Source organism: Emericellopsis atlantica, assembly GCF_019669845.1.
Source record: "Emericellopsis atlantica unplaced genomic scaffold F5Z01scaffold_19, whole genome shotgun sequence".
Taxonomy (NCBI): domain Eukaryota; kingdom Fungi; phylum Ascomycota; class Sordariomycetes; order Hypocreales; family Bionectriaceae; genus Emericellopsis; species Emericellopsis atlantica.
This window is the reverse complement of record NW_025764721.1, coordinates 541,811-557,973: the sequence shown is the minus strand read 5'-3', so window position 1 is coordinate 557,973 and position 16,163 is coordinate 541,811. Positions and strand designations below refer to the sequence as shown.

The following is a 16,163-nucleotide window of genomic DNA, read 5'->3' as shown; positions in this document are numbered from 1 at the left end:
TCGAAGCTCGACTATAAGAAACTCGGACTATTTAAGGTCGACGAGGTTATCTTAGATACTAACTATAAGCTTTTACTACCCTCTAGTATAAGGATACACCTAGTTTTTTATATCTTATTACTTAAAAAGGCACTACGAAGCGTAAAAATAAGCTACGAACTAGAAGTTTTCGAAGAACTCTATGAACTAGAACGAATAATCGATAAATAAATAATTAACGGAGAAACTAGATACCTCGTTAAATAGAGGGGGTATACTAGTAGCGAAAATATATAGGAACTTACTAAATATCTTAGGAATTGCTAAAGCCTGCTCCGCCGTTTCTATCGTGCTAACCCGACGCCTAGGCATGCTATAGGGCAGACGTAATAAAATCCTCTATAAGTAAGGGCTCCGGGGGACTATTGCTAAAGTACTCCTCCTAATTCTCTAGGAAATCCGGAGTTATCAGACTATCTATCGAAGAACGAGCTATAGGATTGCTAGATATAGAGGCCTCCGATTAGCGAGTACTCTCGCGCTCGGCCTCCTTACGCTCGACACGCTCTAGCTCCTCTATATTATCGATACTACGAGACACGGCTCGTATTATCTTTTTAAACTATAATTTCTTTTATTTTCGAAGACGCTCTACCTTAGTATCTATTACACGACGAGCCTCCTCCGCCTTTTCTAACTTAGATTTAAAACGGGTATATTACGCGGTAATTCGGCGTAATTACTATAGCGAAAGCGCTTTAACGTCGTAATAAGAAAGATTAAGACAAACGCACTTAAAACAGCGCGAAGAGTCCTCCTCGGAAGTAATATATTTACGATCGTTCTTTTCGTAAGAAGAATAAGTACTCTTTATCTTCACGGAATTTAGGAATACGACCTCGAGAAGAGCGTTACATTATTTGGTTTTCTAGGAACGAGAGTTGCGAGTTTTCGTAACGCGGTCTGGCATTTTGGTTAGCGTATTGTAAAAAGAGAAGAAGAGAAGCTAGGAATATATATTACGGCGACTAATATAGTTTTAATTGATTCTAGGATAGAATCCCGGAAGGAGGGATATTATATTACGACCTAATATACGGCTATTAATATATATTACGTAGGCCCTATAATTTCGTCGTACGAACCTATTTATATTCTTTATATAGTAAAGTATGAAGCGGTATGCCGGCCGCTTAAATAAGCGATATTCGTACGAATATCGTTCGTACGAATGCCGGTCGCACGAATCCTATTCGTACGACCAAGGCCCTACTATTTTATACTAATTACTTTAGATTATCTATAAAATACTATGATCCGGATTATCGCACTTATCTTATAAGCCTTATGATCCACGGGTATTATTTACTCTATATAATAATCCCCTTAGTATATAGGAAGCCTAGCTTTACTATAGTTAGTCTCTACTAGCTCCTTAGCTATTAATATAATTGTCTACGTAAGATCTACTATCTCGTATATAGACTATAACCCGACCGCTTAAGTTAACGATATCCTAGTATACTTAGTTCATAAACCGACCTTAGATCTACCTACCCTATAGTTAGTCTGACCCGAACGTCACACGTACCTATAGAATTAACTTAAATCTTATTATTCTATACGAACTACGGATATAAGCCCGAGTTCGGTAGTAAAATACTAAGGGATAGACCTCTTATTAAAAAAGTAATACTTAAAGTAGACTAACTACGCTTATTATATAAATATATAAGAAGATAGCTCGAATTCGTACGTATACGAATATCGAAATACTATAATAAGAAAAGATCGAAGGGACCGATCTTTCGGAGGGGAGATATAGTCTACCTATTACGTAAAAATTTTATAATAACTCGACCCTTACTAAAGCTCGATTATAAAAAGCTTAGACTATTTAAAATCGATAAAGTTATCTTAGATACTAACTATAAGCTTTCGCTACCCTTAAGCATAAGAATATACCTAGTTTTTTATATCTTATTACTTAAAAAAGCACTATAAAACGCAAAAATAAACTACGAACTAGAAGTCCTCGAAGAACTCTACGAACTAGAATAAATTATCGATAAATAAATAATAAATAGAGAAGTTAAATACCTTATTAAATAAAAAGGCTATATAAGTAGCGAAAATATATAAGAACCCGCTAAATACCTTAAGAATTACTACTACCTATTGCGATAGTATTATTAAAAGGAAATGTTGAAAATAAGGGACTAATCCCCTAATTAGGTGCCTTACGAGGCCCTCTCACAGAACCCTTACAGGGATGTATTCAGGACCTATTACAGGGGTCCACAGTGCTTACAAATATAGTGCTTCTATTGCCTTCTATAATATTCGAAGGCTAGCACTGCCACACTCGCTATTACAAATCAAACCTTCTATAACCTTCTACTAGGTTCGGTTTGACCCACTCTTTTACAGGGCATTACAGCGCTCTCACGCCTATAAATATAGGCCCTCGTTCACTACTAGATAGTTCTGAATCAAGTCATTCATTCACTAAGTTCTTCACCTATATCTTGCCTACCCTAAAGAGAAGATTGCTGAATCGGTCGCTTTCTTCCTTTACTAAAGGGATTCCCGGATTATCGCGATTCACTTACCCTGCGCCTAGAAGAGTATTACTCTTTAATAAGAAATATATCGGGTATTACGCTCTAATCGATAACCCTAAACGCACCTAACTCCTAAGCACGCCTAACTACCTATTACTCTTTAAGAATAGCTTCTTCCTAAGAACGCACCCTATCCTCCTTATCTAACTCACGTATACCACGAGATACTAACTCCGAGGTCCGACTTCGAAGTAGTTCTCGTTAGCGACGAAGACGCTAAACGCGCCCTAGAGCCTCTTAGAGCTCCCTCTCGGATTTTTCTAAATCCGCTTCTACTTATTTCTACTTAGATACCGCACGCATTACTAAAACGCAGGTTAGTATATATACGAAAAACATATATAGTACTCACGGTGCGACGCTACGTTAGTACTATTATAAGTCTTCTTTATTTCGATATACAATATATAACAATAAGAATCACTACTTATACGATAAACACGCTTAGCGCGATAATAACGAGTATAGGGTATCTCGCTCTTAGAACCGTTAAGATAAATAGCTTTAATTAGGATAGCGCGATATAAGTCGTTAGTTCTTTTATAAGAAAAAGGACGTTTCTATATACGGTTAGGTATAATAAAAAGGAGAAGTTACCGAATATAACTTACGAAGGACGGCTAACGGGTTTTAGCTAATTCTAGGATAAAATCTCGGAAAGGGAGATATTATATTACGACCCGATATACGACCGTATACGCCTCTTACGTGCCCCCCGCTTTTTTCCTCCTATTATATATTACCCGTATACCACGTAGGATAGACGACTATAAGCGACTAGCGACTATAGTCGACTACGCTATAAAGGCGCTCGTAGACGATAGTCGACTATCGTCGACTATATAATATTCACTTAGTATATAGGAAGCCTAGCTTTACTATAGTTAGTCTCTACCTAGCTCCTTAGCTATTAATATAATTATCTACGCAAGATCTACTATCTCGTACGTAAGACTATAACCCGACCGCTTAAGTTAACGATATCCTAAGTGTACTTAGTTCATAAACCGACCTTAGATCTACCTACCCTGTAGCTAGTCTGACCCGAACGTCATATATAGCCTAATATTATTATAATTACTCTTAGATTTATTTAATATTAGCTTATACTACCTTTACCTTAGCTTTATTTCGCGAGGCTACTAAGTATATATACTATAAATAAGTATATCGCGCTTATTTCTATAAAGAGCCGTGGATCTACCCGGAGGATAAATTCGCGGGTACGAAAACTTCGGATATACTCTTAATAATAAGGCACCCCGCGGCTACCTCGATAGGTAGCCGAAGGCTAGCCTAGAGTTAGGGGGGGGTAATATTATAGTTTTACCTATTACTAGCGGCTAAGTACGAGACTTAGCCCGGTCGACCTAGATACGTAACGCGTGCCCGCGGAGACGCACGGACTTTATAAAGTCTTTATAAGAAAGGGGGACTATAAATCCCTTTTTCTTTCTCTTTTCCTACCTTATCGTTAGATAGACTTAATCTAAGCTACTAAGTTATTCTAACCGGGCCTAGCCTATAATACTTAGTTTATAAATCGACCTTAGATCTACCTACCCTATAGCTAGTCTAACCCGAATGTTATACCTAGAGAGATTTCGCTAAAAAAGCCTTATATAGCTAGATCTAGGCGAGATATTTAGCTCGCTTCCTTATACTTATATTAGCAGGTCTTTCGTTATATATTTATTCTTTTTCTTCTAGTATCTAGACGATTATATATAGATAGAAGAGCTAGTCGGTTTTGGTGACGAGAAAGCTCACGGGCGCCAGGAGTGGTGGGGCGCGGCACGAGTACCCTTCTCCACGCTAACCAGGGACCAGACGGGGAGCTTTAGGGATGACTCTCCCGTCCGCGTCTCCACACTTGCTCCACTTCTAGCCCAGCAATGGCGCATGGGTGAAAATAGCAATGAACGCCGGCGATCATTCCCCCTTTGTTAGTTCCTGGCGTGACAGTACGTAGGTAAAGTGACGCGTGACTATCTGTGCCGCTCAAACAGTCTGCATGCAGTCTGCTATTCCAAATACTTTTGGGGGCTGCTGGTTCAGTCGCACTCACACTTCAGCCTTGGAGCGAGTTCTAAAACACAATCTGCATGAAATCCCGGAAATCCAGACTTGGGCGGGCGTTCTGGACTCCGAGTTGTCCCCTGACCCTTCCTGATCGTCGCTCTGTACTCGGTATAATAGCCGAGAAATGAAAAGTCGATCAACAACGTCATCAACCGCCACGCATGACATCTACAGCCTTGGCTCAACAGAACATTCATGCCGAGCGACTGGACTATGCCCGCCTGGTTCTACATTCCGTCCGTTCCCCGGAAACATCCCCGATCAGGAGTGTCCCGAGCGCAGGCAAATCGCATCGTCGACGGGCTGTGCCTGTTGCATTTCATGGGGGCCGGCCCAGGGTTCGCCAGGGGCATATTTCGACTTGCTTCACCAAAGACCTTGTTGGACATGAACAGACCATCATAGTCGTAATGTAGTCAATGAGTACTTATGGACACAGCTGTCCACGCTCATGGCGAAAGGGACTCCAGCTTCCCACCATCCACGCGCACTTGATAGCTATGCCAACACTGATTTTACCTACTATCATGCCTACAACAACTGCTGCAGAGACTCATGCACTTGGCACATCACCAGACCGTCCTATTTCCATCGACTTGAGCCCCCCTAGGAGACGCAGCAGAGTCGCGTCAACAAGCCCTGGAACACCCCAGCTACGTCGAATGAAAAAGGCCAAGGCGCGAGCCACGTCGACCGGCTCCATATCCAACTCGCTGGCTGGCACTGCACAACCCCTGCCTCAAGGAACCGCACACGATACCACCCAAAGCGCGCGCGGTGCCTCCCAACCACCAAGCACGCCATGCCCTTCGCAACTCACCATACTCCGTGCGCCGCACTCCGAACCGAATATACCAACAAAATCTACACGTCGGAGGCACCCCACTGTTCCCCATGTGATTACATATAACGCAGCCGACAAGAACCTAGCGCTAGGGCTCCGCGAACTTGACGTGAAAGGCCTTAAGAAGGACGAAAAGGGCTTTAATTATGTCTTCTCTATACATCATGCCGCCAAAAGCGGTGATATGTTCTTCAAGGTCGGCGAAACAAAAGACTCTATACAGAGACGACTACAACGGATACACTCACAGTGCGGACTTGTCGTCAAGGACATTACGATCCCGGGCCAAGTTCCAGGCCCATACTATAAAAAGGCGGAAAAGCTCATCCTTGCAGAGCTGGCTCCCTACAAACACAACTTTGAATGCGACTGTGGTATCAACCATAAGGAATACTTCAAGGGAGTATCGGAGAGCCATCTAATAGCAGTAACGTGGCGCTGGACTCGCTTCTGCGAGAGCGAACCCTGGGATGCCAAAGGCAAGCTCCTTCCATTCTGGGAGGCACGTCTTAATCAGCTCGAGGCGCGATCTTTGCCAGACATAGCGAGCTCCGAGGACCGAGCCAAGAAGTGGAAGGAATTTGCCTGCCCCAGTCCGCGGGCTTACCATTGGTACAACTCCAAAGCTCTTTTTGCCTCGGCTATCACTCGATACCAGCTCTGGATAGGGGTGTTCCTCTCTCTCTTTCTGAACCTCGCTATGACCCCGAGTAGGCTCTTAGTCTGCTTCATTACGGCACTCCAACTCCTCACCACGTGGACGTATACCGTGAGCTACGCCGACTCTGTCTCAGATAAAAGCCATGCGCGGCCGGGCGTGAGTGGGATGTTACGCCGTCATCAAGACAGCGCCCAGGACAACGTGCCAGAATCCAGCAACGAGAGGGGACTCAGATCGCAACTCCGTGGCGCGATAGCTGTCGCGAGAAATGACACGGAGACAATGAATGTTCCGGTTGAGTTGGAATGAAGTCATTCTTCCATAGAATGCGCAGGCTCGTCGGCACAGAACCCAGTTGACCTGTGCAGCGATGAAGACGACTGAAGCGCAAATCTTGCTGGTTATCTTGGTGTTGGCGGCGCTCTTTCATCGCTCTTCTACGCATTGTGTTGGCAATGCTGAACAGTCCTTGGTCTCTCCTCTTTACGGCGGAGGCGTATCGCAGTAGAGGCTCGACACAACATCAGCCAGGCTGCCACAGGCGCTTGCGAGAGAAGCTGCTCGCGTTCGATACGAGCGGCGACAACAAGGTCGGCATGACCGGCACTCTGCGCCATGGGAGCATGGTCGACAGTGACCACCAAGGCCACGTCCAGTCACGGACAGCCTATTGCGAGATCGCTCCATGAGCTGAACTGGCAAGATGGAGACCTTGGCTGTTCGGTACAAGATGGCGGCTGGATCACGTCCTAGCTGTACTCGTACACGGGTACGTATACCCACAAGTTGAACATCTTGGTGGTGCGTGCGATGTACAGTGCTCTCTGTTCTCAAGGCTGAAGGACTTTGGCCTTTCCTTTTCGAGTAGACTATTGAATATCTAGCTCTTCAGATTACATGCTGGATTGTGACTGGTAACCCAGTGTCTGTCCCATCTCTGACTTGGAGCAGTGTCGGCCTGTGTATAAGAAGCCTGGGTCATAGCCCCTACCCCAGACTTTCACAGCTCTCCGATGTTATTGCGTCACTACCATCTTCACCATGAGAACGTCCGCCGCCCACAAGGCGATATCCTTGACCCTATCGGGTGCCAGGCTGGCCCTCGCCCAAGACGTCGCCCCGAGTTCGGACACTGTCGGTCAGCCATTGGACGTTGTCACCAACTCCGTCCCTAAGGTTTCTGCGCCTGTCCCCGACGGGCCGGTCACGGAAACTAGAGGGGATAGACCGGGCGAGATTGTCCAAGCAAATCCGGGCACGGCGTCCAGTGAGCTGACCGAGCCATCAAGCGAAGTGCAGGAAGACACCCAGACGTTGGAAACATCACTGGCCACCTCTTCTGAAACCGACGGCATCAACTCCTCGGGGACGCCCACGGGCGCGTCGGAAAATCCCTCGGCTACGGATGAGGATGATAATGACGATGAAATCATCCTCGTCGAGGATCCTGCATTGCTCGACAACTCGACCGAGCCGTATCTGCCTGCTGAGATTGCAGATGAACATATCCTAGAGGAAGAAAACAACGGACCCATCACGATAATGACCAAGAAAGAGGCTCGGGAAATCGCCGTTCTCGAAGGCCGAGTGCGACGCTAAGCTATAGAAGAGAATCTGGCCGTTTAAGGACTACTCGGCATGGCCTTTATTGTCAAATCCCCCAAGAATGGGTCACCCCCAGCCAGCGGCAGCAACAACAACTGGACCAGGGTCAAGAAATATAACGAGCGGCTGCAGCGCTGGCAGCGCCAGACGCACCAAGGCAGCAAGATCTCCATGAACGTATGGATCCTGCCTCGCCTGGACACCAACGACCCCAAGAGCAGCGTCAATAATCTTGTCAGGGTAGGTGATTTGACTTGCGCAGAAGACTGCAATCAGAGCGTGGTCGCTGACCTGGGCCCGCGCGCCGCAACAATACGCCCTATTCCCCAAGGACGCCGACGAATGGGGCAAACTCGACGGCATCGTTATGGAGTAGGAGGTGTTGGACGAATTCGAGCCAGGCAAACGCCGATGCAGCACGCTCATTCACGAGACTGGTCACTGGCTGGGCCTAAAGCATACATTTGGTGAGATTGTACACATCAAGGGAGAAGATTGCAAGAAAGGCGATGGCCTGCTCGACACCTCATACAAGCGGCTGGATGGGAGAGGCATTCAATTGCACTCAGGCGCTCTGCGAAGCACGGGACACAGGCCAACCCGAGATCTACAACTAGATGAGTGGAAGCCAGCCCTCCCGCATCCAGCCCACGTTGCGTGGAAGCATGCTGACTTGTGCGCCTTGCGCGCGCTTCGCTTAGTATTCCACTTGTCCGGGCAGCTTATGTGTCGCGAGCGGATTCAAAACGAACCAGAAGGCCTCCATGTTCGCCCACGTCTTGTACTCGCGCCGTAGTATTAAGAATATCGAGTGCAATTCCTACAAACCGGACGGCAGCGTCAGCAAACGATCCACAATGCAGGACCTCGTGGATGGCAAGTGTCCTGACGTGGACGCAGCAGCCCAGGAGCTCCAGGAGTTCCAAAATCAGGACGTCGACGAGTCCTCCCGGCCCAGCCCTGGCGAGGGAGAGGACGATAGCGATGATGAAGATGACCTGGCGACGCACATGGGGATGCTGCCTTCTCTTGGATTGGGAATCACAGCCACCGCTGTCTTATTCTTGCTTATGTAGGCACAGTCTCGATACTTGCAGTATTCGTCTGTCTTATCGCATTCGTCTACTTTATACTATTCCCCTACTCTTTGCGGCATTCTTGAGCTGAACGTTGACGTGATGCCTCGGGTCCTTTGGGCCGTGGAGAGATAGGCAGGCGATCCAGGAAGGCTCGTGTTGCGATTTTTGACTGAACTATAGCCCGTGTGCTAAGCACGAGATAGGTTGACTCGGTCAGCTCAGGACCACTGCCGCTATCACAATCAAATAGTCTCATGTCTTGGTGATGTGCGCGACATCATGATAAAATCACTCCAGAGTCGCATATGGTTAAGATAGAGGATTCCCGTGTACAAATAACTAGTGGTGACAAATCTATAGACTCTCGTCGAGGCGGTTCATAAAGACGGGCGTTAGATAAGCGAAAAGAAGTAAGGGAACAGAGAGTCAAAGGCTAGGCGTCGTGATTCGGAAGTTTCTGTTGCGCACAAAGTCACCAAGGGGTGCTGTTCTACCGATAGTGCAAAAGTTACATTACACGGATCTAACAGTACGCCTCTTGACCAAAGCCACTAAGCCCCGGCCTGAGAGAGGTCCCCGTAGTAGTTCCATATCCAAAAAGGGGGACAAGATTAACAAAACAAACATACAACAGCCGGGATTCGCTGGTCGTCACCGACCCAGCTACTAATCAGCCCCTCAGGACTCTTTGCTGTCAGGATGCTGGCAGCTTGAAGTGGAAGAACAGGCATCCAGAATAGATGCCCATGATCTCCGTTTTTGGAGGTTATCATCCACGTAGCGACGATCCACTATACCGTTATATCACATAACCGTCCACAAAACGGGCGTATCCTTGAGCGTCGATCAGTTGTTAGAGGGTGCAAGAAAATTATTAGTCCCCACCGCACATGAAGCGCAAGGGTCGGGGGTGGGGTATGGAAGGGGGTGGCTCTTATCCCTGCTCCTCGTTAACTTAAAATAGTGCACGCGCCAGCTACTGCAGGCAACGATAGCTTCCCCGTTGATTCTAATAAAAGCTTGAGATAAGAGCTGACAGCCATCGCCGCACCTGTTCCACAATCCATGCTTGCCTTCACGTCTTGGAAGAAAACGCAATATTTAACGTATATTCACTAAGTAATATTTGGGATGAAATGGGCCGTGAGTACACTAAATGCGTCTCGATGTCTACTGAAACATCCGAATTAGAGCGATACCGAGCGTGACGCGCAGCAGGCATCTACGGGTAACTCAATATACTCTGGAAGACTTATAACGGAACGTTATAGCAGTGATAGTCCATACGATAAAGAATTAGACTCGGGAACTAGAGATATTCCATATAAATTTCATATCAAAACAAACCGAGTACGGCGACTAAAGCGTACCTTTACTCCTGCATAAACGCCTCATTGGTGATCACAAAACTAGTGGCTGATTAGCAGCTTACATGGTGCACATACGGTATTGTAGGTACATACTCTAAGGAGTTTCCCCAAGATAAAACTAGGTCCCTTACTTCAGTGGGACCTCCCTTTGCCAAAACTCATAGCCTGCGCAAGTTCCCTGAAAAATCTATGGCGCAGCTTTGGCTCTTCTGAATCACGGGACCGCATTTGCTGTAACGACTCCCGTGTGGAGGCCAGGTACATGGTGCTTTGAGCCGTGTGCGGGTGATCTTCACTAAGAATATGCCGGCGAAGGTCTAGGGCAGTGTTATAAAGCACTTCAGCCGCGTCGTATCGGCCCTGGCTATAGTACGTCGCCGCGAGGTCCGCTATACTACTGATCGTATCGGGGTGCTTCTCCCCAAGCACCTCCCGTCGGAGATCTAGTACTTTAACCGAAATCTCTTTATCCTTATCGTATCGGCCCTGCGTATAATACGTCGCCGCGAGGTCCGCCATACTACTGATCGTATCGGGGTGCTTCTCCCTAACTACCTCCCGTCGGAGATCCAGTACTTCCCGACAAATCTCTTTATCCTTATCGTATCGGCCCTGCCTATAGTACGTCGCCGCGAGGGACGCTATACTCTTGATCGTATCGGGGTGCTTCTCCCTAACTACCTCCCGTCGGAGATCTAGTGCTCGCTTCTTTAGCGTCTCCGCCTCGTTATATCGGCCCTAGCTATAGTACGTCGCCGCGAGGTTCGCTATATTACTAATCGTATCGGGGTGCTTCTCCCTAAGTACCTCCTATCGGAGATCTAGTGCTCGCTTCTTTAGCGTCTCAGCCGCGTTATATCGACCCTAGTTATAGTATATCGCCGCGAGGTCCGCTATACTCCTGATCGTATCGGGGTGCTTCTCCCTAACTAACTCCCGTCGGAGATCTAGTGCTTACTTCTTTAGCGTCTCCGCCGCGTCGTATCGGCCCTAGTTATAGTACGTCGCCGCGAGATCTATTATACTCTTAATCGTATCGGGGTGCTTCTCCCTAACTATCTCCCGTCGGAGATCTAGTACTTCCCGATAAATACCTTTAGCCGCGTCGTATCGGCCCTACCTATAGTACGTCGCCGTAAGGGACGCTATACTATTAATCGTATCGGGGTACTTCTCCCTAACTACCTCCCGTCGGAGATCTAGTGCTCGCTTCTTTAGCGTCTCTACCTCGTTATATCGGCCCTAGTTATAGTACGTCGCCGCGAGGTTCGCTATACTATTAATCGTATCGGGGTACTTCTCCCTAACTACCTCCCGTCGGAGATCTAGTGCTCGTTTCTTTAGCGTCTCTGCCTCGTCGTATCGGCCCTAGCTATAGTACGTCGCCGCGAGGTCCGCTATACTACTAATCGTATCGGGGTGCTTCTCCCTAAGTACCTCCTATCGGAGATCTAGTACTTCCCGATAAATACCTTTAGCCTCGTTATATCGTCCCTAGTTATAGTATATCGCCGCGAGGTCCGCCATGCTACTAATCGTATCGGGGTACTTCTCCCTAACTACCTCCCGTCGGAGCCTTAACGCCCTTTTATCTATAGGCTCCTTCTCCCTCTATTATCCCTAATTATAGAGAAAGCCCGATACTCGGCGGAGTAATCCTAACGTAATAACCTCTGTCCTACTAGCCTTTGCCTACTTTACTACTCGTATAGCATACGTTATATACTACTCGTATCGTGCCTATAGCTTCCCTTCCGATACTAGGAAGAGCTTATCTACTATCCGTAACGCTTAACTCGAATAATATACTTCTCCGTTTTCCGGTCTACCTTCCCTACCCGTTATATCCCTAAGGGCCGTCTTTATCGGCCCGCTTATACTTAACCTATATCGTATAGCGTCTTATATAAGCTTATATATCTTATAGCTTCGGCTCTTATCTTCTCTCTAATATAAGCTAAGAAATAAAAACTCCTTTAGTCGAATAATAGTATGACGTTCGGGTCTAGACTAGCTACCGGGTAGATAGAATAGAAGTCGGGTTTAAACTAAGTACACTAGGATATCGTTAACTTAAGCGGTCGGGTCATAGTCTATGTGCGAGATAGTGGATCTTGCGTAGATAATTGTATTGATAGCTAAGGAGCTGGGTAAAGACTAACTATAGTAAAGCGTAGCTTCTTATATACTAGTTTGTGAAAGTAAGGGCTTACGGGAGCGTCGTGATCTAGTAAGCTATACGTTGATGTTAGAGCGTAGGCTTATAGTAAGGTCGCGAGCTATACTTCATGCGTGGTAGTATAATTAGAGGAAAAAGTAGGGTGTACGTGAGAGGCGTATACGGTCGTATACTAGGTCGTAATATAATATCTCCCCTCCCGAGATTCTATCCCTAGAATTAATTAAAACTAATCGTTAGTCTATACTCGTGAGTCCTATTAATTCCTTCTCCTTTATCATTTTTGCATATACTAACGCTATATCTAGTCGCTCTTCTAACGTTGCTCGAAAGACTCGCGAACGCCTAAAGCTTGCTTACGCTATTGCTTATGACGGTACTAACGTAGATATGCCGTGCACCTATTATTTCAAGAATCAGAAGCCTTGTCGTTTTGATAATAGGTCTTCGAAATATAGCGAGTGTATTCGTCGCGGTCGTCCTTGCGACGGGACGTTTATAGCGTCTTTATGTATATATTTATTCTTTTCTTACTCCTTTTCCTAACCTTCTTTAGTAAATCGTTTGCTTAAATAGCGTGAGAAGCTTAAGAAAGACGAAGAGAAAGCTAAAGAGGCTCTCCTTCGTCTTCAAACTAAGCTCGCGACCGCTATTAGTCGTTTAACGCGGATACGGAAGATTCGTCGACGTATAAAAGAGCGTATTAACGACTCCGTTCGCCGTGGTTTAGCCGGTCTTAAGGAGGATAAGCGGGATAACTCGGGATCTATAGCTCCCGCTAAAGCTATTCCTATTTTAGATAGTTATAAGCACTAGATTAAGAATAACCTAAGGTTCTTAGGTCTTCCTAACAATCCTAACTAGTCGTCCTTAGGTTTAGGTAATGATTTTATAGACGTAGTCCTTTTATCTAGAGCTAGAGCTACTAGTAGTAGTTCTTCACGAGGTACCGACAATCCTTGAGATATTTAGCGGGTTCCTATATATTTTCGTTATTTACATAGCCCTTTTATTTAATAAGGTACTTAACTTCTCCGTCGATAGTTTGTTTATCGAGTATCCGTTCTAGTTCGTAGAGTTCTTCGAGAACTTCTAGTTCGTAGTTTGTTTTTGCGTTTTATAGTGCCTTTTCGAGTAATAAAATATAAAAAACTAGGTATATCCTCATACTTAAGGGTAGTAAAAGTTTGTAATTACTATCTAAGATAACTTCGTTAATTTTAAATAGTCTAAGTTTTTTATAATCGAGCTTCGGTAAAGGTCGAGTTATTATGAAATTTTTACGTAGTAAGTAGACCATATCTCCCCTCCGAAAGATCGGTCCCTTCGATCTTTTCTAATTATAGTACTTCGATATTCGTGTACGTACGAATTCGAGCTATTTCTTTATATATTTATATAGTAAGCGTAATTAATCTACTTTAAGTATAGCTTTTTTAGCAAGAGGTCTATCCCTTAGTGTTTTATTGCCGAACTCGGGTTCGTATCCGTAGTTCGCGTAGAATAGTAAGATTTTAGTTAATTCCGTAGGTGCGCTATTATAGGCGAGTTAGGCGAGTAGTAACTTCGAGACCCAATCGTCTTACTCATAGTTAATATAGTACCGTAAGTACTACTCTAATATCTAATTTAATCTTTCTATCTATCTATCCGTTTATAGGTAGTAAGCTATACTAAGCTTATATTTAGTCCCAAGCTAAGCTATTAATACTTGCTAGAACTTCGAGGTAAATATCGTTCCTCGATCCGAAATAATTTCTTCCGGAAGGCCGTGGTTAGCCACGATATGTTTAAGCATTATATATACGAGTATTTCTATATCCGTTGCTTCTTAGTATAGTAGGAAATATTCGAATTTGCTTATCCGGTCCGTGATAACGAATATACTATCGTATTCGACGTTAGATCCTGGTTCCTTAAATTTAGGTAGCTTCGTAATATAATCGAAGGCTATCGATTCCTATAGCTTTAAAGGCACTAATAGTAGCTTTAATTCTCCGTATGGCTTGTGCCGTGTAGCCTTACTGCGCGTATAATCTTTATATTATCCGACGATACGTACGATATCTACCTTAATTCCTTAGTAGTCGTACGTTCGTCGTATTCGTTCAAGAGTCTTTCTAACTCCTTAATATCCTACCGTGGGATGCGTATAAATATTAATCAAGATTTCATCGCGTAGCGGCGGTAGTATCCAGAGTAGTCTATTCCTAGTAGGTCCTTTTCCTATTTCTATCGCGTAATCGTTAAGTATTTCTTTTTTATATTTTAATACCTATTCTAATATTTTATCGTAGTATATAGTGTTTGCTTCTACTCTAAATATAAGAAGGTTAAGTGCTATTTATACGTAGTTTCCTTTGTTATTTTATTAAAATATCTAGCCCTTAGCTTTTAGTACTTTAGTATCGTAGTCTAGTCGGCGGCTAAGTATATCTATTCTATTATTTTCCGAACCTTTCCGATAGATAATTTTAATATCGTAATCGGCTAAGAATTTAGCGTATCTTATTTATCGTGCGCTAAGTTCTTATATTATCGCGAAGTAGGAGATATTTTAGTAATCGGTATAAACTTTAGTAATAAACTTCGTCCCTAGCATATAGTGCTTGAATTCCTTAATAGCTGCTATAATTACTAGGAATTCCTTATCGTAAATAAGGTAGTTTAGTTCCGCGCCGTGGAGTTTCTTCGAGAAGAATATAATTAGTCGTACGTTACTATCGTTATCTCGTTAACCAATTTATACTCCTATAGCGTAGTCCGATATATCTATTTCTAATTCGAGTAGTCTTTCGGGGTCGTAGGTTATAAGTACTATATTTAATAGTATAGTATCTCGTAATCCTTCGAATGCCCTTTATTACTCCGTTTCTTACTTAAATTCTCCCTTTCCCTTAGTAAGTCCCGTGAGTAATACTACGATTTTCGCAAAGTCGCGTATAAAGCGTCGATAATAGTTCGCAAATCCCACGAACGCTTATACTTCCTTAAGCGTTATTAGCATAGGCTATTCTTTAATTATATTAATCTTTGTTTATTCTATTAGGATTTCGTTTAGTCGGATCGTGTGTCCGAGGAAGACGGTTTCTTATATATAAAACGCGCTCTTTTCTAGGTTAACTAAGAGGTTCGTATCTTAAAGTATTTTTAGTACCTAGTAGACGTATTTCTTATATTCTTTAAGGTTTTCCGAGAAGATTAGAATATCGTCTAGGTATACTATAACGAAGATATCTAGGTACTCCCTGAGTACGTTATTAATTATTCGCTAGAAGGTAGCTAGAGCATTAGTAAGGCTAAATAGTATTACTAAATACTCGAATAGACCGAACTTAGTGCGAAAAGCTATCTTCTATTCGTCTCCTTTCTTTATACGGATTAGGTTATAGGCTCCTTTTAGGTTAAGAGCGGTAAACTAGTTCTTGCCGTGAAGTCTATCCTTAAGTTCGTTAATAAGCGGCAGGGGTATCCTATCTTTGATCGTAATATCGTTAAGCTACCGATAGTCCACGACTAGTCGTAGCTTCCTATTCTTTTTTAGCACGAATATAACGGGATATCCTACTTCCGAGGTAGAGGTTCGAATATAGCCTTTCTTAAGTATTTCGTCGATATATTCTCGTAATATTTTAAGTTACTTCTCGTTAAGGTTATAGAGTTTATAGAACTTAGTCGAGGTTCTAGTTTTAAGATAGATTTCGTGATCCCACTAACTATATTACGGAATACCCGTTTCG

At 44.3% G+C, this 16,163-nt stretch overlaps 5 protein-coding genes across 5 annotated transcripts; 4 read left to right on the top strand and 1 right to left on the bottom strand.

The window, feature by feature from the left end:
- Window positions 1–5,347: 5,347 nt before the first annotated feature.
- Window positions 5,348–6,499, top strand: F5Z01DRAFT_624841 (uncharacterized protein; the record flags this gene model as incomplete). The annotated part of the gene is made up of 1 exon (XM_046261390.1): window positions 5,348–6,499. The coding sequence occupies one exon, from the start codon at window positions 5,348–5,350 to the stop codon at window positions 6,497–6,499; it is 1,152 nt and encodes a 383-aa protein (XP_046116840.1).
- A 429-nt stretch (window positions 6,500–6,928) lies between these two features.
- F5Z01DRAFT_190515 (uncharacterized protein) lies at window positions 6,929–7,825 on the top strand. Its single transcript, XM_046258004.1, has 2 exons — window positions 6,929–6,959; window positions 7,142–7,825. The coding sequence occupies exon 2, from the start codon at window positions 7,232–7,234 to the stop codon at window positions 7,787–7,789; it is 558 nt and encodes a 185-aa protein (XP_046116839.1). The 5' UTR covers window positions 6,929–6,959; window positions 7,142–7,231; the 3' UTR covers window positions 7,790–7,825.
- A 3-nt stretch (window positions 7,826–7,828) lies between these two features.
- F5Z01DRAFT_675702 (uncharacterized protein) lies at window positions 7,829–8,171 on the top strand (the record flags this gene model as incomplete). Its single annotated transcript, XM_046265179.1, has 2 exons — window positions 7,829–8,035; window positions 8,058–8,171. The coding sequence occupies 2 exons, from the start codon at window positions 7,829–7,831 to the stop codon at window positions 8,169–8,171; spliced, it is 321 nt and encodes a 106-aa protein (XP_046116838.1).
- A 42-nt stretch (window positions 8,172–8,213) lies between these two features.
- F5Z01DRAFT_606544 (uncharacterized protein) lies at window positions 8,214–8,751 on the top strand (the record flags this gene model as incomplete). Its single annotated transcript, XM_046260771.1, has 2 exons — window positions 8,214–8,447; window positions 8,497–8,751. Coding segments are annotated over 2 exons (489 nt in total), but the record flags the coding sequence as incomplete, so codon positions are not given.
- A 1,625-nt stretch (window positions 8,752–10,376) lies between these two features.
- On the bottom strand, window positions 10,377–10,763 carry F5Z01DRAFT_638071 (kinesin light chain; the record flags this gene model as incomplete). The annotated part of the gene is made up of 1 exon (XM_046262340.1): window positions 10,377–10,763. One exon carries the CDS (start codon window positions 10,761–10,763, stop codon window positions 10,377–10,379), a length of 387 nt encoding a protein of 128 aa, XP_046116836.1.
- Between the last annotated feature and the right edge of the window lie 5,400 nt (window positions 10,764–16,163).

Excerpts from the sequence above, each read along its gene's own strand:
- F5Z01DRAFT_190515 (XM_046258004.1), top strand. The coding sequence starts at position 7,232 with ATGAGAACGTCCGCCGCCCACAAGGCGATATCCTTGACCCTATCGGGT.